This window comes from Gadus morhua, chromosome 6, assembly GCF_902167405.1.
Source record: "Gadus morhua chromosome 6, gadMor3.0, whole genome shotgun sequence".
In the NCBI taxonomy this organism is placed as follows: Eukaryota; Metazoa; Chordata; class Actinopteri; order Gadiformes; family Gadidae; genus Gadus; species Gadus morhua.
Genome location: NC_044053.1, coordinates 25,606,471 through 25,627,784, shown reverse-complemented (window position 1 = coordinate 25,627,784; position 21,314 = coordinate 25,606,471). Strand labels below are relative to the sequence as shown.

General features: G+C 45.3%; 1 protein-coding gene and 1 pseudogene across 2 annotated transcripts; one reads left to right on the top strand and one right to left on the bottom strand.

Moving 5' to 3' along the window:
- Positions 1 to 4,480: 4,480 nt before the first annotated feature.
- On the bottom strand, positions 4,481 to 21,278 carry LOC115545071 (uncharacterized). 2 transcript variants are annotated; one of them, XM_030357868.1, is made up of 8 exons: positions 21,144 to 21,278; positions 19,713 to 19,786; positions 14,696 to 15,594; positions 12,850 to 12,965; positions 12,200 to 12,371; positions 10,571 to 10,682; positions 7,071 to 7,331; positions 6,193 to 6,492 (listed from the first exon to the last, which is right to left on the bottom strand). In XM_030357868.1, exons 1-8 carry the CDS (start codon positions 21,149 to 21,151, stop codon positions 6,230 to 6,232), a joined length of 1,905 nt encoding a protein of 634 aa, XP_030213728.1. In that variant the 5' UTR covers positions 21,152 to 21,278; the 3' UTR covers positions 6,193 to 6,229. The 2 variants fall into 2 exon arrangements, with proteins under 2 accessions (XP_030213729.1, XP_030213728.1); XM_030357869.1 differs by lacking the exon at positions 7,071 to 7,331 and having other exon boundaries at positions 4,481 to 6,492.
- On the top strand, positions 16,293 to 19,612 carry LOC115545076 (UDP-glucuronosyltransferase 2A2 pseudogene; annotated as a pseudogene).
- Positions 21,279 to 21,314: the final 36 nt, after the last annotated feature.

Below are 21,314 nucleotides of genomic sequence, written 5' to 3'. Positions count from 1 at the left end.
GCTGTTTCGTTAGCACGAAAATCTTCAAAGCGAAGGTCAAACTCCACCACAAGATCGCTGAGAATGTTGATGTATTTTGGTGTGTCTTCCTCCATCAACCCAACTTCCCTGAGGCTGGGAAAATGTGTCAAATTTCATAAATGTACAGACACAAAGACAAAAGTAGCAATGTAAGATGCAAGGTTGTTCATTTGATTTTAAATTAAATACCAAACATCAATCAAATGAGAAAAAAACTTTTTTGTTTTTGTTTATGGCTGCAGTATGAAAAACAAATACTGTTACTGATTTAATGCCTAGATTTAAATAGAACATTTATTCTCCATAAACAAAGTATGCATGTAACAAATATAATAACATGGTAGTGATCAATAACAAGCCTACTACATTGTTTTGTGTTCAATAACATATTCAAGTTAGATCTCACCTGTTGAGAGATGTCTGCTAAGCAACTGGAGCTTTTGCTTGAAGGCTCTGACATGGTCGTACAGCTGAGTGATTATCTGGTCTCTCCCTTGAAGCTGAAGATTGAGGATATTCAGCAGCTCTGTGATGTCCACAAGAAAAGCCAGATCTGCAAGCTAGTGATTGTTCGAGGGCACTTGAATGCTGTTCTCCTTAATGGCTTGAAACACCCTGATTTCCTCACGCAGCTCAAAGAAACCCGGTATCACGCGATTTCGTGCTCATGCGCACGAACGTTAATCTATTGAAGTGTGTTCCAGAGCACGATAGTCCGACTTTTTTCGTGCTACACAGAACGAAATGTAAACCAATGCATTCTGAATGGGAGTGTTCTCAGACAATTAACGTGCTCCACAAAACGGTACGAAAGAGAGAAAGAGAGAGAGGGAGGGACAGAGAGGCTTCAGAAAGGGTGTTCTCAGATAGTACAATGCACCCTAGTTATGTTTATGCCAAAACCACAAATGCTATATATATATATATATATATATTGCCTAATTATATATATTGCCTATATATATATATATAGGCTATATATATAATTAGGCTATAATTATATTATTTAGCGTGTAATGAGACAATCAATAGCCAAATTGTCGAAGATGCCCGAGAATCTCCGGAGATATCAGCATGGGAAATCGGCGCATCAGACCCATGAACCTATAAAGAAAGACGTCATCTCAAGCGGGAGAGAACGTTTGCGGTGCTGGTTTGTGTCAGGTAAGTACAGGGCTCTCATGTCTCATGCATTCGGCGTGAGACACACGCAATTCAACCCATGCACACGCTCGAACCTTGTCTCACGAAAATACGTGACACTGTCACGTTATTTAATCTATTGAAACGGGATCAGGGACACGTAGGCCTATTTTCTAAATTTTGTATTTCAATTGGAAGTAAGCTATTTGTCGTGTCACTAAGCACGACTTCCAAACTAAGGTTCTCTCCGGGAGCGTTCTCCCTAATGTCCCTTATGGAGCTCCGTACAGATCATTCATTGTTGAAAACAGCTTTTGGCCACCCGTTTCTACTTATAATTGTCTGTGATAACTAACAATATGACAGCTTTTGGCCACCCGTTTCTACTTTCACCTTTGATACTGAGAAATTGTGACAATACACAGATATATTAAATGCAGGTGCGCTGCTCTGTAGGACTATCGTGTTCTGGAACACGCTTCAATAGATTAACGTTCGTGCGCATGAGCACGAAATCGCGTGATACCGGGTTGTGGTGGTACAATTCATCACCATACTGGGCATCCATCTCATCAACAACAGCTTTGAACTGACGGTGTGAGAGCGCCTTTGAGCGAATATTATTGACAATGCCAACGACATCCTGCATCTCGTTCTTTTGGCCGATATTTTTAGCGCACAGTTGCTCCTGATGCAAAATGTGATGATGTTTAAAAATCGAGCCACCACACTCACAGACTTTGTCCGACACAAGTGCAGTAGGCCTGCTTGGGGAGAGTGGGGTAAAGTGAGACTTATTTATTTTTTTACATTTGCTCCCCTCTAAGCGAGCTAAAATTACCTATCAGTAAAATTTACATATTTCCCATTAATTCAGGATGTTTCCTAGCAATGGAAATTATCAGCAAGGGCAGTGAAAATATGAGGTTTTTTTTAAAAGGTGGTCTTGTGTCTCACTTTACCCCGTCTTAGGGGTAAACTGAGTCAGACCAGATAAATCAAGGGAGTAAAGGGAATCGGCTGGGGGTAAACTCACTTACTTTATCGACTCTGGAACTACCCTAACAACACATGTTCTAACAGTTAGAATCCTGACAGCTAGCTTGACAACCACACATTCCAGAACTAATTTCGGACTAGTAACAGAATCATGGGGATTGGTCATTTAAACACTTTTTCTAAACACTTGCAAGTAACTCTGAACAAAATCAAATACAACATACCGGTAGTATAATTCAAAATGTTTTAATTAACATTCAAATGACAGATAGAACCAGATAGATTAGAACACAGTCTGGGGGTCAGAACACAAAAAAGAAACAGCTAGAACAGCCTGGGACTCAGAACACAGCACTAGGTCCACCTGGATCAGAACACCAGCCTACTGTCGTACTCTACATTACAGCCCTGAAGGTTACAGGGAAAGATGAGGAGTCGTTCTCTCCGTGTGGTTCCTCCAGGCCTTTTAGGTTGAGGCAGCTTCTTCACCACATCATGCTCTCTAGGGAATCATGTGTAGCTTACCTGCTGTGGCTTTTGTACTGTAAAGACGCCTGTTTCATCCACATTGTGAATCATGTGTGGAATCATGTGTGGAGGGAATGTTTGCCTGTTAAAGATGGGACGCAAGGGAAGAACCTTATTTATGGAGGTAAAACCTCCATAAACATTTGCAACTAAAGAATTAATTCTGTCACCTATCCATCACTACAGCCAGATTGTCAAAGAACTCCCTGACTCTAGTTTTATTGAAGACTGTAGGGATGTTGCCTATGGAGTTCAGACACAGATGGCAACGTGCTAGGAAGCTGCCAAACCAATCTGCACCTAGAGTAGACAATTCATTTTACTTCCCCTTTCTCTTTTTTCTTCATGAATCTTAAGAGGCTTGACATGTCAATATTTCTGTCCCTTGCAGCTGGTCTTATAGACATCTTCCCTTCCTTGACCTCAGCGGCTGCAATCTCAATCTCCTCGAGGGGTGTTTGCCCCAGGTTGCTTCCTGCTGCATTGCCTTGGCATGATGGCTTTTGTACAATGTTTATGACAATAAAAATAAAACATATGTAATATATTACATTAAAATATGTTTAAGACTAAACTCAACTTGTGCCTCATGGTGGGGTAAAGTGAGACACTGTCTCACTTTACCCCACAGAATTTGTCTCACTTTACCCCACCACCTCCATTTTAGAAAAAACGACCTCTCTTAGTTATTCAGGCTAATCTTCAGCTAGCATCATCACATGGTTTTATATGTTGGTAGTTCATCAACATGTATAATATATGATTTTCTACCTGAATCAATTAGATTTGGCACAACAGTTGATTAAGTTGAAAGCAAGAAAATTTACTTTTACATACAAAGAAAATATTTTTGTGAAAAAAACATGCTTACCGCAGCACCATGAGGTCCTCTCCTTCATGGTGAAATGGGAGGGGATTGAAAACATAATGGTCACATGACCACAAATGTGTTCCGTTGCCTAGATACAGGGGGGGTCTCACATTACCCGATGTCTCACAATTTCCCGTTCTCCACTACCGACCATAGCACCAGTCGGGGTGCGTCCAGTCATAGATACCAGATCAAACCTTCAAATCGTTGTTCTCCATAACTTGCTGCACGGCCATAAAAATATTGATACCTCTTGTCGTCCCTTACAGTGTTTCAAGGCCCGCTAGTTCTTGGCACACTTCGAAGTCCCCATTGACGCCTCGCAAAAACACCAGCAACTGTGCTGAGTCTGATATGTTGGTGCTTTCATTGCATGCGATGGAGAAGGTAGTAAACCGACCTGCTCTTTGGGCTATCTGGCCACGAACGTCTTCGGCCATGTCCTCATCGCGGCGGGTCACCAGGGACGCGGGAAGTCAGTCAGAGTCGGGGGTGCTGAGAAAGTCTATATGATGATGTCATAATAAATGCTGCGCAACATTCATGGTTTTCGTGTTAATATGGCCAGCAACATTTTACACCAGTTTTAGAATGTTTTACACTACAAATGACATGTTTAACACCAATATGCTTAATGTCAAAGCAGCATAGTAGCGTAGGCTACCGCATTCAGCTATGGACAGATCACACATGGAATGCAGGTTTATTTCTAATCAGAAGACGATTTATTATTGACAGAGTCACAGCTACACTATTCGGGTAGCAACAGAACGAGGCACTTGAACTTAACTATAACACACACACACACACACACACACACACACACACACACACACACACACACACACACACACACACACACACACACACACACACACACACACACACACACACACACACACACACACACACACACACACACACACACACGTGGCGCTTGCTCGGTCGTAGCTCATTGTCTCATTGGCGGGCCAAATTCTCTGGGCGGGCAAGGCAGAGAAAGGGGAGGTAACTTGGCCCCTTATGACGCCATATGGTCATATTCGAAATCTGAGGTTTTTATTTTTCAAAGACGGAGCAGGATACCTAGTGTCAAGCTATCTAGTGTTTGCGCAGCTTCCCTGCTTGAAAGGGATTGGTACAGACCATAGGAGGTTTAACTGGGTTCCACTCATGCAATGACCACACCGTTTTCCTTCTTTAACTCCTCTTTACTTTTCTTTTTGTATTTTCACAGGTACAGGTAAGTTGTAGCAGGTGGGTATTGTGGGTACAGTTGTAAGTGGGTTGCAAGTGGTAAACTGCTAGGTATACTGCAAGGTAAAAAACCGGCCGTTTCTCCAGGCTTTTTATGGCTGTACCAGCACTGCTTTTTCAGCGCTTTCTAGCGCAGCTTTGCTGCTGCTGGACAGAACGCTGTCTGATTTGTTTGCAACTGGCGTTTCCTGAAAGAGTCTCTCTTCCCCTTTCTGTCCTTTCCGGTCAGGTGACGCAATGACGCGGATTTCCCAGGTAACGCTCTGAGGAGGGATTCCCCCAGCTGTCAGTCGGCGCTGCATATTAACCCCTTCATATCCAGCGGGGATTTTCCAAGTTGACTTCACACCTCCCACTCGACCTTCCAGTGGAGACACCTGGGAGGTCGCATGTTACAGGTATAACTTGGGTCAGATGTTTAGTTCTGTTCTTCGGTGGGAAGCAAGACCACTAGTCGCCTTACGTCTCTGTGAAGAACTGCTGCTGGGGTCTTTTCTTTGAATTTCTTAGATGTTCGGTGACTTACTTTTGCTCCGGTAGGCCTTGTGACAGGAACGTTCACAAGGGAAGGTTCTGACATTGACGTCCCTCACAACTCCTTTGCTGTCCGAGTTGATTGTTTTACACCTAACCATTTCTAGCTAATGGGGGACCATAGGCAGGCTAGGGGAACACATATTAATGTTAGAAATCCTAATAAAGTGAAATGTTCATGGCCATGGGATCTTTAAATACAAAATAATCCTAGCTCATGGACACATCCGTTTTGGAATTGAAAGGAGTAAGCATTTTTAATGTCCCAAGCTGGAAGATTTAGTTAAAAAAGGTTTTACTGAATTTATCAACATTTTTAATTCAGTTAACCAACTGAATAACATTGTATTGTAGCCGTAAATCGTATTGAAATAGTAAAGGCATGCAGGGGATGCTGAACACAACAGCCACAACAAAGAGTTACCCTGTAGGCCTACACTGAACACACCATAACTTAACAAACACACACACTGTTCTTCAAACTTGGCCGACACCCAGGGAGAAAACCACTATTATGACATTGACTTGAACCTGTTAGGTGATTTGATCAGGCTGGCAAACCACATACAAAAGTTATACTAAAAGCTGTAGGCCATCTTTTGTGTGGATATCCAAACACAGCAGTAGGTCGGTGCTTCCAGGGGTGACCCCCTGGAGCCAGCTTCCGGGGGCTCCAGGGGGTCGGTGTCTGGGGGCTCAAGGGGGTCATTGTCTGGGGGGTTCAAGGGAGTCAGTGTCTGGGGGCTCAAGGGGGTCATTGTCTGGGGGGGTCCAGGGGGTCAGTGTCTGGGGGGACAGGGAGTCAGTGTTTGGGGGGCTCCAGGGAGTCAGTGTCTGGGGGGGACAGGGGGTCAGTGTCTGGGGGGCTCCAGGGAGTCAGTGTCTGGGGGGCTCCAGGGAGTCAGTGTCTGGGGGGGACAGGGGGTCAGTGTCTGGGGGGCTCCAGGGGGTCAGTGTCTGGGGGGCTCCAGGGGGTAAGTGTCTGGGGGGCTCCAGGTGGTGGGACAGAGTGGTCAGGACAGAGTGGTACTTGGCGTACCGCTGGGCCGGGTCCTGGCCCGCCCCGCCGCTGCCCCAAAGCAGCCGCGTCTGGAAGTCGGTCTGGAAGACCTCCGACACCTCTGCCTGCTCCCGCAGACCTGGGGGGAGAGACCGCTGGTCACCATGGTTACATAGCCGGTCACCATGGTTACACAGCCGTTCACCAGGGTTACACAGCCGGTCACCTTATCCCCGGTCATCATGGTAACACTGCCCAAGCTGTGCTGCTGGTCATATGATAGCGGACAGATCTGGGTGAACAGGGTGTTTCATTTTCTTTGCTGCATATTCATTGTGCTCAATCATGCTCTGGAGGCGGGGATCGGTAAGCACGTGATTGGCTAACCGCAAGCACAAATTCAGAAGGCAGTCAAAGTTTCCCGGTTGGAAGACAAGCTAAAACATCCTGTAACGTTGCTATAGACTGGCTATCAACACATTGTAGACTGGTCCTGTAGCAATACACTTATTAATATCCCTGCAGGATACAAGCCTAAACTTCATGCCTTTTACTGGTAGGTTTCTGGCCCAAGCTATTTGTCACTTCTCCCCAGAACTATGCTACAACTTACACGGCTGGTCACCACATGTAAACTGGTTACACTGTTGCCAACCAGTTAACGCTGCTGGTAAAACTGGTCATATAGCTGGTTACCATTAAGCTGGGTGTCCTTACCCATAATCTTAATGTCAGCATTAGCACAGTAGATCCTGCCCAGCTGTGCTATGGTACGAGCCGCCGTCAGGTGACTCATGACCGCGTCCACACCCGATCCCTCAGCCTCCAAGGACTCCTCCCCCTCCCAGGATTCCTCCCCCTCCCAGGACTCCCCCCCGTCGACCTGCCACGCCCCCTCCCCTAAGGCTGTTCTCCTCTCGAGGAGGAGCAGCAGGGGTATGATGTGGGGAAAGGAGGTCCCTGTCAGCTGGGTGCTCTCTGGAGAGAAAGAGGGGGGCGGGAGAGAGAGAGGGAGAGAGGGAGGGAGATGGAGAAGGAGTGAGAGAGAGAGAGAGAGAGAGAGAGAGAGAGAGAGAGAGAGAGAGAGAGAGAGAGAGAGAGAGAGAGAGATTTCAACAAGATGGGCTTGTTCATCACCAACAGCATCTTATCATATTTTATTTCTATTTCTATTTAACCTTTATTCTACCAGGTACGACCCCGTCCACACGGCATGCGCACACAAGCTCCTCCTCCTACTCCACTGAGACGGAGAGCATGCAGAGTGCACTCGTGGTGGAATATTGATATGCAAATTTCAAATATCAGTCAGAAGCGGGAACACGCGTTTGTTTGTTTCACGTGAGTGCGTCCGCGGCGGAGAGGCAGAGTAATGCAACTATGAGCCAAAGAAAGCGCAGCAGCATCTCTTTCCAAAAATATTGTTTACTAAGATTTGCACAAATGATACAAAGGACAGTTCAGGAGTCCTCTGCAGTGTTATACTTGAAAGAAACTTGTTCTGTAAAAGTTTTTCTATTTTAATATATATTTTTTCATTATATTTTTGCATGGAAGTTCGTTGTTCATTACCTGCTTAGTTTTTATTGTGCTTCAATTAAAAAGGTGATACATGATGAACAAGTGAAAAGAGCTTTATTTACACTTCGACACATTGTATACAAAGATCCAAAATAGTGATGTGTCAAAGCAGAGGGATATAGCACCACCTTGTGGATTGTTTACAATGAATGCAGATCAGACATTAAAATCTAGTCCACACATGTTAAATTAAATTATAATCAATATTTAAAATACATCAAACTCAAATATCCGATGTCTAAGTCTGAATAATTCAGATCCAAATCTTACCCAATCATTCCTCCCAGTGATTAATTCCCAGATAAAAAGGGTTACCACTAGGCTAGCTTCTTAAAAATAAATTAATGAGCCAGTCTTTTGAGGGGCTCTTTGAAAAGAACGGCTCCTCAGTATCCGGCTCACTTCAAAGAGCCATGAATCCCATCTAATTTACATGATGACGGTCTGAACAGAAGACGCAAAAGTGGCGTTGCGTCTCCACTTTTTATTCCACGTTTAGACAAGCGTTTTCGGGAGGTATCTGCGTGCATACGGTGACGCCAAAGGTTTGTGGAATTCGATTGGGTATGCATGTCAGGCGGCTAGGTGGTGCTGTGATACACTATCACACAACACCGCCATGTCTGAGCGCATGTGTAGAATCTTCCTTCTTCTCTTATCTCCCCCGCGAAAACCAAAACATAATTAAAGATCCTTCTCTGTTCAGTAATACTATCTGTAGGCTACATATCCTGTACATTTCGTGGAAAGACTCCTGTAAGTTTATTACAGCTGCCAGAGCAACTTGACGGTCCAACGCATGGAAATAATCCAACACATTTGTTTATTTCCCTGTACTGGCGCAATTGACGTAAACTTGTAGGCCTACGCGACATCAGCAGATCTGAGCAAATTTTGCGTCTTGGCAGTGTAGACGGAAACGCTACGGCGGAGCTGGTTTCAGATTTTTGTGTTTTTAAGCCCCCAAAACGCCGTCACCGTCTAAACGAAAGGCACATAAAATATTTGTCGTTTTATCCGCAAGCGTCCTCGTGTAAACGGGGCTTAATTCGTGTGGATGCCTGAAACGCAAACGATGACGTCATTAGCCCCCCACCAGCTGCAATATCATCCAACTGCAGACACAAATGGGCGTTTTCGTGAGGTGGGGGTTCCCGTTTACGCAGACTGGAACGCCCCCTTCTTATTCTTCGTCGCCTTTCTCGCTGAACTGTATTAAAATGTCGAAGTGTACTACTCCGAAACCACGTAAATAGTGTTGTAAATAAACTTCCAAAGCTTTTCAAATCTTATTTGGAAAATAACTTCACATGGTGTGTCTTTTTACAATTTATTCGTTACCAGCATTCGTAGTGTTGATCAGCAGTGAAATAGTCCGCCAAAGATGTTGACGTCGCTTAGCAACCGAAGACGCTGGGGTTGACAAGTTACCGGATTACTACCCATGCAAGTGAACGGAGCGTTCCACGGCATTGAGAAGACCCGTGTAATAAAGGCCTATAAAATTTCTGTTTATGGCATAGATTTCTCCTCAGATTAGGCCAATAAAGCAATGAGAACCGAAACAAAAAAAACACAAACGCTCGATCAAAGGCCCGGCCCGACCCGGCTCAAGGATAGTAATTGAGTATTTAAACACAATTCAAATCGTGCATCACGTGAGATTTATTTCCATTGGTCATTCTGACCGGGGACATTTCAAATTTTCGGTCCTCCTCATTTTTTTAGCAGAGTTTTCGTTGTCTGGTAATAACCGGACAACGGAAACTCTGCTATAAACCTGCCTAACTTTTACCGTTAACTCCGAACCCCTTCTTCTTCGCACGGCTGTTAACATCCGGAACATTCGCTAGTTAGATTTTCTCAAACAGAAGTTTCAAAATAAGATCTAGTAGTAAGTACGGGTTAGAACTAACGCTAGCAAAGTGGGGGCTCTATGATTGCTAAATCTAATGAGAGAGGTAAAATTGCCATCAAGGAAGGAAAGCATTGCCTTTCGACTGTGCTTCACAGTATGCCTTGCGAAACCCAGCATGCCTTTCAAAACACCTTGTGATTGGTTGATGAAACGCTACCAGGAACGCCTAAAGGGCGTTCTTGTGTCATGACGGAAACGCCCAATGCTGCAGCTGGACCCTTCTCACCAGCTGGGGGACGTCAGAGTTGCGTTGGATGGTTTTATTTATTAATTTATTTGTATTCTTTTTGTAGCTTTAAATAAAGCCCCTTGATAAATGTAATCACTAACTGTACATTAAAAAGTATTTCTGCTCAATTTAAAAGGTTGAATCTCCTTGTTTTTGTATACAGCGAGCAGGCTGTATGCACTCCACTTTTTTCTGTGGAGAACCAGCGCCTTGAATATCTACTACAGCATTTTCTGCAGCTCGATGTGGTTTCACAATGACTCCGTCTTTACGGAGATATTCCTGAACCGCATAAAACGAAACCGGATCGTTTTCGCCCGCTTTGGCTCCGTGTGGACAGGGCCTTAGTTAAAACATGTTTTCTGTGGGCTTCATACTAAAAAAAAACATGACCCAGGAGCAGGAGCAGGAATCCTAGGTGTGAACAGAAAGAGAGGGGGGGGGGTAGGAAGAGGGGGAGCGTGAAGTACCCATGAGAGTGCAGGTTACCTTTCCCTTGATCCAGGGCCTTGAGGAAGGGTCTGAGGTTGTGTTGGTAGAGAACGGAGCACTCTGTGTACCGCTGGCGTAGCACCGTCCACGTCTGCTTTAGCCTAGCAACCTGTAGACACAAATGCACACTATTACTCTGTGCATATAGCCGTGTATTTATATTTTCTGTCAATGTAACAGTATGCTTTATATACATATTACACGGCTATGATGGTTACTCTTTTTTGATAATCATGTAATTTAATTAATTAATTAAGGGCGCCACCAGAGTGCGCCCCCGACACATTTGCCGCCCTAGGCAATCGCCTAGGTCCTTTTTTTTTTTTCTCCATGGGCCCCTGAGGCCGTCTGGGCCCCGGTGCAATGCACCTGTTGCACCGTCGATATTTACGCCACTGTGTCGGTTATTTCTGAATAACAGACAACTGCTTTGAATAATAGACTGTTGCTATTTCCAAACAAACTAATACATTGTTTCCCTAGTGAGTGGTTGTGAATCTCTGCGATGGTGTCAAGTTTTTCTCCTTTAAGTTCTCTGGAGAGTTAGAGCCTGACCGACATGTTGCAGTGTACTTTTCACATGAATGACAGAAGGTGGGCCCCCTCTCCTTCTCAATCCTCTCATGTTGGACCGGAGGTATGCTGGACGCTGCAGTAATGGCAGTGGCCTCTTGTGGCACGAAGTGGTAATACGAGAACCTACAGACTAGTGCTAGCTGGGTAAGCTGCTAAATTAAGTCAATACCTCTGCAATGTCTAATTGACATTAGACGTCTTTTGCATAATTTCAACACTGATATTTCTCCACATTCCGTTGATTATTGTAGGTCATTCTTGAAGGTTTTAGACTAATAATCGTACAAAATGTACATTCAAGTTATTAGACTGGAGTAGCTCAGGCGGTAGACCTGGTTGACTTGTAACCCGAAGGTTGCTAGTATGATCCCAAGCTCCTACTAGCTAAGTATCGAGGTGACCATGAGCAAGACACCTAACCCTCACTGCTCCCGATGAGCTGGCTGTTGCCTTGCATGGTTGACACTGCCGTTGATGTGTGAATGGTTGTAAGTTGCTTTGGACAAAAGCCTCTGCTAAATCCCGTACATTTTAATATAAATTCAATAGCCCTGTTATGTAAAATTATTTCCCCAAGTTGGTCAATGTAAATAATCTGTGAGTATGTGTTTAGTGTGTGTGTATGCATAACATATGTTTCTTAAGGTGTTCTCCTTCCTTATGTTCTGTAAAGAATATCGTTGAGCTATGTTTATGTTGTAACACGGACCCATTTGGATGGGACAACGTGACTCCGCTCTCCGTCTACCTCTTTTAGTTAACACACAGCATAGTGATAATGTAACACTTTATCAGCTGGATGAAGTAACCCAAGGGTCACAGTGAGTGATGGAAAATCACCATACAAAGGGTTAAAAAGGGTGTGTGTGTGTGTGTGTGTGTGTGTGTGTGTGTGTGTGTGTGTGTGTGTGTGTGTGTGTGTGTGTGTGTGTGTGTGTGTGTGTGTGTGTGTGTGTGTGTGTGTGTGTGTCTCTCTCTGATAGCGTTGCCTTTGTGTGCTGTTCATCAAGTTAGCACAGTAGTGGAGGGCCCTGCGGTCTCCGTGGTTACCTGCGGGAGCTCCAGGGCCCTCATGACAGCAGAGAACCCGAACATGTTCCCCATGCTGCTCTTCAGCTGGGCAGCGATCTGGATGGCTTTATGCAGCAGAGCCGCCCTCTCCTCAGGGCTCCCTGTACATCCCAGAATAAACACCGCCAGCACCACTGACATGGTCTGGTACCTGAGCTCCCAAAGACATCCGTTTACTTGAGATCAGATCAGATCAGATTAATTTACATTATATTACATAACATTTGACCAGAAAATGTACATCCATCGATTCAATGTGGGCCGAAATCCAAGTGAGCAGTGTTTAACTCTTTACTGAAATGGGGAAGATGGTTTATTTCCTACTGGGCTATAGGAAGTATATTTTCAATGGAAGTTGAATGTGCTTATTTTTTACTTGACATGGTCCATAAAGCACATTTCTGGTCAATAACTAGCCTAGCCTTAACTTCATGGAAGAATTTCAATTTGTGTTGCATTTTAAGCTCTAACCTTAAGCTTTAAGCTCCTTAGTCGACTAAAACTGCAGGAAACTGAAAACATTGTGTAAACAATTCTCGGGAAGTAGATTATATAGTATTATTATGATTGTATTACACCATAGTAGAGTGTATTACAAACCATGAAACTAGCCTAAAGAGCGTGACTACCTCTCCAGAAGGTCCAGGCGGAGCTGGTGTCCGTGGGCTAGGGTCAGCAACTCCACCCCCGACGCTACACCCATCCTCCTCTGGTCCTCCACCCTCACCTCCACGATGCCTGCCACCTACACCACCAAACCACACAAAAACACCCATCAGTCCAAACCACACACACCTGTCTATCTGCTCCACAAACCAAACAGGTCTGTGCTTCGGTCGATAATATAATGTTATTCACACTGATAAGGAGAACAGTACAGGAGCAATACATTGTTGCCTAGCACAGTAGAGGGAGTCTCTGGAGCTGGTAAAATCGCTGATTTGTGGAAGCAGAATTACTCAGCTTTATTTAATTGTGTAAAAAGTGACCCTTATACAGTTGGCAGTATTTCCAATAGGGATGCAGTAGGAATCACAACACATGAGGTTTTTGAAGCTATCACAAAATTATCTGTGAATAAAGCAAGTGGCTCAGATCAGATCACTGCGGAGCACCTTGGGTTTGCTAGACCGAAAGTGGCCGCTCTACTTGCCATATGTTTCACTGGCTTTATGACGCATGGGCTGTTGCCCGACTATGTTGGCCGTAACTCTTGTGCCTGTCATTAAGAACAAAGCAGGCAAGATTGGGAGCATGGACAATTATAGGCCAATCGCACTGGCAAGTGTGATTTCCAAATTTCTGGAGAGTATTCTTTTAGATCGATTGGGTAATTATATTAATACCAGAGACAATCAGTTTGGTTTCAAACCGAAGCATGGCACTGAGTTGTGTATTTATAGTTTGAAAGAAATAGTAGAAATGTATAGAGGGCAACATTCCTCTGTTTTAATTGGTGTTATTGATGCCTCTAAGGCCTTTGATAGAGTCAATCACCAGCAGCTATTTGCAAAATTAAGTCAAAGGGGTGTACCTGCTAGCATTATAAGAATACTTGCATACTGGGATGCTAACCAGAGTATGCAAGTCAGATGGGGTAGCAGTGTCTCTGGTCCTTTCAATGTTGCTAATGGAGTTCAACAAGGGGGGCTACTGTCACCAGCCCTCTTCAATCTGTACATGAACGATTTATCTGACCAATTGAACGATTGTAGAACGGGCTGTATGATTGGTAACACAGTGATTAACCATTTAATGTATGCGGATGATTTGGCCATTCTCTCTCCAAGTAGTGCTGGATTTCAGCAGTTGTTAAATGTGTGTACAGAATATGGTGTCAAACATGATGTGCAATACAATACAAATAAGAGCAGTGTGATAATATGTAGGGCGAAGGGAGGTAAGGACCTCCACTTTCCACCATTTTATCTTTCTGGGGAAGAGCTTTGTGTTTGTTATAAAGTTAAGTACCTCAGGCACTTTATAACAGATCAAATGTCTGACGATGACGACATCTTAAGACAGTGTCGTACATTATGTTAAAATATGTCTCTTTAGAGCATATTGCACTCCCCTGTATACTGCCCCCTTATGGGGTAAGTTCAAAAAATCAAGTATGCACAGACTACAGGTTGCTTACAACGATTGTTTTAGGATCTTACTTAAAAGACATAGGAGGAGTAGTGCAAGTGAGCTATTTGTGAATGCAGGAGTTAACACCGTACAAGCTTTATTGAGGAACCTTATGTACAGATTTATATGTCGCCTGAATAACTCAAAGAATGAAGTCATAATGCTGCTGTCGAACCCAAGTTATAGCGCAGTACGCTACCAGTCATACCTTTGGAGGCATTGGTATAATTGGTTTGTCATGTTTGTATTCTTATTTATGTGTGTGTTGTCTATTTCTTTTATTGTATGTTTTTAAATGGACCTTGAGTCTAATAATAAAAGGATGATGATGATGATGAGTACCATGCAGTCAGCCCGGGTGATGTGTTGAGCAGCGGTCCTGGGCTCCACGCCCTCCAGCACCTCCTTCACTCTGCGGAGGAGCCCCACATCCAGGGGCTGGTTCTCCCCAGGCAGCAACCTGGACCGGTACCTAGTGGGCCAGAGCGCTGACCTGCGGACCGCTGTGTAGCTGTTTCCTGATAAGTCCTGATAGAGGAAGGCAACCGAGTCCTGGCTTACTTGTTCCTGGCAAACAGGGTTGTGGTATATCGGGTTGGGGTTCTCATGGTTTATAGGTTCCTGATATATGTTATGGTTAATAGGGTCCTGGTTAATGGGCTCCTGGTAAATGGTGTTATGGTTTAGAGGGTCCTGGTATATGATGTTGCGGTTTGAAGGGTCCTGGTATACACTGTTTGGGTTAATAGGGTGATGGTAAACGGTTTTGTGGTTTATAGGGTCCTGGTATATAGTGTTTTGGTTTATAGGGTCCTGGTATTCCATGTTGTGGCTTACAGGGTCCTGGTATACAGTGTTGTGGTTTATAGGGTCCTGGTATACATTATTGTGGTTTACAGGGTCCTGGTATACCATGTTGGGGCTTACAGGGTCCTGGTATACCATGTTGTGGCTTACAGGGTCCTGGTATACAGTGTTGTGGTTTATAGGGTCCTGGTATACCATGTTGTGGCTTACAGGGTCCTGGTATACAGTGTTGGAGTTGTCATTGTGTATAGCATACTGGTATATGTGGTTTGGGTTTATAGCATCCTGGTGTATTATGCTGTGGTTTAGGGGGTCTCGTGGTCTTGCGTTCCTGTGCTCCTGGTTCGTCTGAAGGCTGGTGATCAAGGGGGGACCAGGGGCCGACCGGACCGGAGAAGGACCTTGACTGCCACTGGATGTCCAAGGGTCAGGGTCTGCAGATGATTGACAATACAATGAAAACCTTTAGAAGGGGCCTGCTGACAGAGTGTCCCTGGGAGGGCCCTCTCGACATCCAGATTATAACACTTATCATCAAAGTTTGTAATTGTTTTGCAGGAAGATGACTTTAAATACAAATTAATCTTGTGGATGAAGAAGATGTGATCATCTCATTGGTAAAAGTGGCTAAATCCTACAAAACATAACATTTTGAAACATGTTATAAAATACATGGGAATGCTATTACTGTTACTTGTTGCAAAAGTTATCAAGTCAAACATTATTTATTATATGTCGCCATTGAATTCGATTAAATTGCATTGTGTATTAAGAGAAGAGGTGGGGGGTCAGATATTCAAGTTGCAAGTTGGCCGTCACAGCAAGTCGCCGTTATCTTTTGGCTAAACATTAGCAAAAGATATGCTATCTCTACATTTTCAAGGTTCTCCTTCTATGGTGTTCTAATCTACCTGTAGGTGTATATCTACTGTTTCTATGATATTTTACTTTACATATAGCGTATATTTACTGTTTATATGATATTCTACTGTACCTATAAGTGTGTATTTACTGTTTATATGATATTCTACTGTACCTTTAGGTGTGTATTTACTGTTTCTATTATATTCTACTCTACTTATAGGTGTAGATAAAATGTTTTGATGATATTCTACTCTGTTATCCTAGGTGTGTATCTACAGTTTCTACCCTTCTGAACCAGAAAGAGTAGAACACAATTGGTGTGAAGGTGGGAGGGCCCTGTTGGGAGTAAACCTGTTTGTAGTTTCTTGTGTAACCAGAAAAACCTTTGATCCAGTTACCCAACATCCTGCGTTCCCTTCTGGGATATCCCCTGAGGTTCAGAGGGGTAAAAGTGCCAGCCTCACTTCGCTTCCAGTGTCCCTTTTCTGCTGAGGAAGGAGCGAGGACTTCAACAGACTGCTCTCCTGTCCTCAGAGACGAGAGTCATCTAGAGCAGGTATTTGTGACGATGTTTACTATTCTGTTTAGTATAGTATTTGTTATTGTTCTCCAGGGATGAATGAAGAACCCATCTTAACCCACCAAATCGTGTTCTGTGCCCATTAACCACAGTGACTCTTAAACCTGATGTCTTCAAATGTAGAACACTACAAGAAGCCAGTAATCAAAAGTAGAATACAAAAAGAAGTCAGTACTCAAATGTAGAATACAACATGAGGCCAGTACTCAAATGTAGAATACAACAAGAAGCCAGTACCAACAATTATCCTACTTCTCCAACTTAGCCTCTAGATCATAAGGTGCAAAAAACACCAAGGCTCTCCTCCTCAACGTATGCCAAAATATCGACCAAAGAATTATGAATATTAACATTTAACGTTTCTGATCTAGAAGATACACCTGCAGAAGGTAATTTATTGGACGTGTAGTGACATGCAAGTTAATTCAATCTTCAGAGAGATAGAAAGAGAGAGCGAGAGAGAGAGAGAGCGAGAGAAGTAAAGACTAGAGAGCCCTCATGTGGAGGGGGAAAGGAGGCAGGGCTCTCTGTTCTGCACAGACAGGCCCCTCATCCCCTGGACAAAGGGCTGTACGGTAAGCTTCAGCCTGCAGGGAGGGAACATGCCCCATTATAATCAGGCCTGCCTTAACCTGCCATTGGGCCCTGGGGCTGAGGTTTCGTAGGCCCCAGAGAGGGGATCTTACAATGAAGATGTGTAACTTATTTCCAACATTTTGCCGTTGTTGACGGCAAAATGCAGCTCATGATAGGCCCCCCGATCGGCGTAGGCCCTGGGGCTTCAGCCCAGGAAAGCCTGTGCATTAAGGCGGCCTTGGTTATAATACCTCCAGTGCTGCATTCTTTAGAGATAATATGTTTGGTAGGTGTCTGCATCATTGTTTGAGAGCACAGTCACACAGCTCAGAACTTATGTAAAAGCCTAATCTACTGTCCCTGTGTGAACATTTGCACTCTGCAAGCAGAGGGCGCAAACTACCATCCACAGAATCATTACAGTAGGCCGTACATGACCTGCGTATTAATATATATTCCCTTAAAGTATCAACATGCCTGTGATAGTATTAAGTATTGTAAGTATTGATGTTTCATGATTTCTGCCCCCGTAGACCTCCACCAACGCTACCCCTTCAACCACCACCAACCCCCTCAATCCCAGTACCAGCGCCTCTTTCCACACCCACCACCCACCATCACCACCATCACCACCACATCTACCACCACCAACACAATCATTCAGCTCCACCACCACCATAACCACCACCCAACTTGGAAAACCAGCTCTTCTACCTCCACCTCCACCATGCTCCCTGCGGTGCTACTCGCCGCGTTGTTCTGCTACGTGGGCCCCGTCGACGGTGGTAAGGTCCTGGTTGTCCCGGTTGATGGGAGCCACTGGATCAACATGAAGGTGCTGATGGAGGAGCTGCACTCCAGAGGTCATGAAATCACAGTGCTGCGGCCCAACGACGCCTGGTACATCAAGGACAACTCTCCTTACTACCGCACTGTCACAGTCGACTTCTCCGCTGGCTTCAACGAGGAGGACTTTGGTTCAATGGCTGCCCGCATCATCAGCCTGCGGCGTGCTGGGGGGTCCGTATGGCACCGCATGTCCGTGGAGATGGAGATGTTATTCATGTTCCGGCAGTTTCACTTGTCAACCGTCAACATGATTGAGAAAATCTTTGAAGACGGGGAGCTGATGCAGAGCTTCCAAAAGGCCGGGTACGACCTGGTTCTGACAGACCCGGCCATGGGGACGGGCGTGCTGCTGGCCCGACGTCTGGGTCTCCCTCTGGTCCTCAATGTCAGGTGGACCATCCAGGGGGAGGGCCATGGAGCAATATGCCCAAGCCCCCTCTCCTATGTTCCCACCCCAGGGGCAGAGCTGACGGACGTGATGAGCTTCACCCAGCGGATCAGCAACACCCTCTTCTATCTATTCACCCGGCTACAGATCGCCTTCATCATTGAACCGAACTATGGGCCCCTGGTGCAGCGCTACTTCGGCGTGCACTACATGGAGCTGTTCCAGGCCGCAGACATCTGGTTGATGAGGACCGACTTCACCTTTGAGTTCCCTCGGCCCACCATGCCCAACATCGTCTACATGGCCGGCTTCCAGTGCAAGCCCTCCAAGCCCCTCTCCCCAGACCTGGAGGCCTTTGTCCAGAGTGCGGGGGAGCACGGCGTCATCATCATGACCCTGGGGACGCTGGTGGGAGGGCTGCCTGAGGAACTGACGGAGGACATCGCTGCAGCGTTCGCTGAGTTGCCCCAGAAGGTGGTGTGGCGGCACACCGGCAAAAGGCCCTCCACCGTGGGGAACAACACCTTGCTGCTAGACTGGCTGCCCCAGAATGACCTCCTCGGCCACCCCAGCACCAGACTTTTTGTGGCACACGGTGGGACCAATGGCATCCAGGAGGCTATCTACCACGGGGTGCCTCTGGTGGGCCTGCCGCTGATGTTCGACCAGCTGGACAACTTCTCCAGGGTGAGAGCCAGAGGCGTGGCCAAGGTCCTCGACCTCTCCACGGTGAACAGAGAAAGCTTCCTGTCGGCCCTGAAGGAGGTGCTCTACCAGCCCACCTACCGGGACAAGATGCAGCGTCTGTCTGCGCTGCACAGAGACCAGCCCACCAAGCCCCTGGAGAGAGCCATGTTCTGGATAGAGTTTGTGATGAGACACAAGGGGGCGCCACACCTCAGAACGGACTCCTACAAGATGTCAACAGTTCAGTACTACAGTGTGGATGTGGCCCTGTTCCTCCTGTCGGTTGTGCTGCTGGTCCTGCTTATCTCCGGTGCTACACTTAGGTTCTTATGGCGCCGGGTGGTGCGCAGGAGTAAAGGCAAGCAGGAATAATGTAAACATTCTAACAGGCGTTCCTTCAAAGGGATTGTTAAGATATGGGATTCTTATGTAAATCATGTAAAACAAAAATATAATATAACTTACCTGTGTATCTTACATAAATAAATCTGTTCATATTGCCACACTGCCCTATCTTTAGTTTCTGGTTTCACGAGAAAACCTTGATTGTTGATTGGGTCATAGTGAACGAGAGGAGTGGAAAAGTAGGAAGTGGTTATAATCCTCACCTAGAGACTCTTCTTCACCCTCCAACCTGGCCTGGGTGACCTCTGACCTCCTGTGTGTTGGAAGATTAGACAGACTGAAGAAAGAGAGAGTGAAATGAGGGGGTGAAATAGAGAGAAGGACGATGGAACAAGGGGTGTGTGAGGGGAGACAGAGACAGAGAGAAAGAAGAGAGAGAGAGAGAGAGAGAGAGAGAGAGAGAGAGAGAGAGAGAGAGAGAGAGAGAGAGAGAGAGAGAGAGAGAGAGAGAGAGAGAGAGAGAGAGGGAACGAGAGAGTGAGGGGAGGTATAATGAGAGAGGGGGGAGAAAGAGAGAGGGGGAGAAGAGAAAAAAGAGAAAATATAAAGAAAGGAGAGAGGAGAAATAGAGGGGAGGGAGAGAAAGAGACAGAGAGAGAGAGAGGACAGGGATTGAGTGGACAGTGGGAACAAGGGGGCAATAGGAAGAGTAGTGCGAGGAGAGAGGGAAAATTATAGAGAGGGAAAGGGAGGGATGGGAGGGGAGAGGGGGAAAGAAAGTTATAGAGAAAAGATATACTAACATGTATCCCCTTAGGGGATGAATGTAACTACCGAGGGGGGTAGAGAATAGAGGGTTGTCATTAACAGTGGACAGTGAGAGGGAGTGAGAGGATGAGTGACTGGGAGATTCGATCTGTCTATTCCACAGCCAAGCGTAGCCGTAATTGTAGTACCAGTAGTTGTATTTGTACCATACAAAAACAAACAACTACACAGAGACATATAAATGTAAATGTTTGGACCCTTGTGTGAGCAAACATTTTTTCCAGACAGACCCCAGTGTCCGCTATCAATGGAACAAACAAACAAAGATTACATCATGAATGAAAAGACAGAGAAAATGTGTGAGAGAGAGAGAGAGAGAGAGAGAGAGAGAGAGAGAGAGAGAGAGAGAGAGAGAGAGAGAGAGAGAGAGAGAGAGAGAGAGAGAGAGAAAGAGACCACCCTCTGTTCTGTTCTCGTCTCTTACGGTACGGCTAAAAGAAAACACACATTAACGCGCACAGGCACCCCCTAACACACGCACACTCACCAGCGCCCACACACAAACTAACACACACGCACACGCACACACACACACACACACACACACACACACACACACACACACACACACACACACACACACACACACACACAGAATGCCCAATATACATATGATAAAGTGCTTTAATGCAAATAACTAGCAATATAATATTTTTTAAAAGGACCAAAGTTCAAACCAAAGTAATCATATTTAATTGGTGAACCTCCTCAGCCTACAGGCTATTTAAATATGCATGTTCACCGAAGTCCATATCTACTAATGGTCGTTAATTGATCAACTTTTTTCATCTTGATCATTGTTCACATTGATACGAAAACGAGTATTAATACTAGTTTATTTTTAACCAAGAGAACAGTGTGCTTACCCCTTCATCGCAGCGTCGGCGTCCTGGGTTCACTCTGCTGTCCGCTCCGCGCGTCTCTCAGCCGACACCGGTGGGACCTAATGCGCATGCTCGGACACCACTCAACACTCTGAATTGCCGTTTTCTGCCTTCTCTTTCACCATGTTTATGAATGAAAACATTCATTAACAA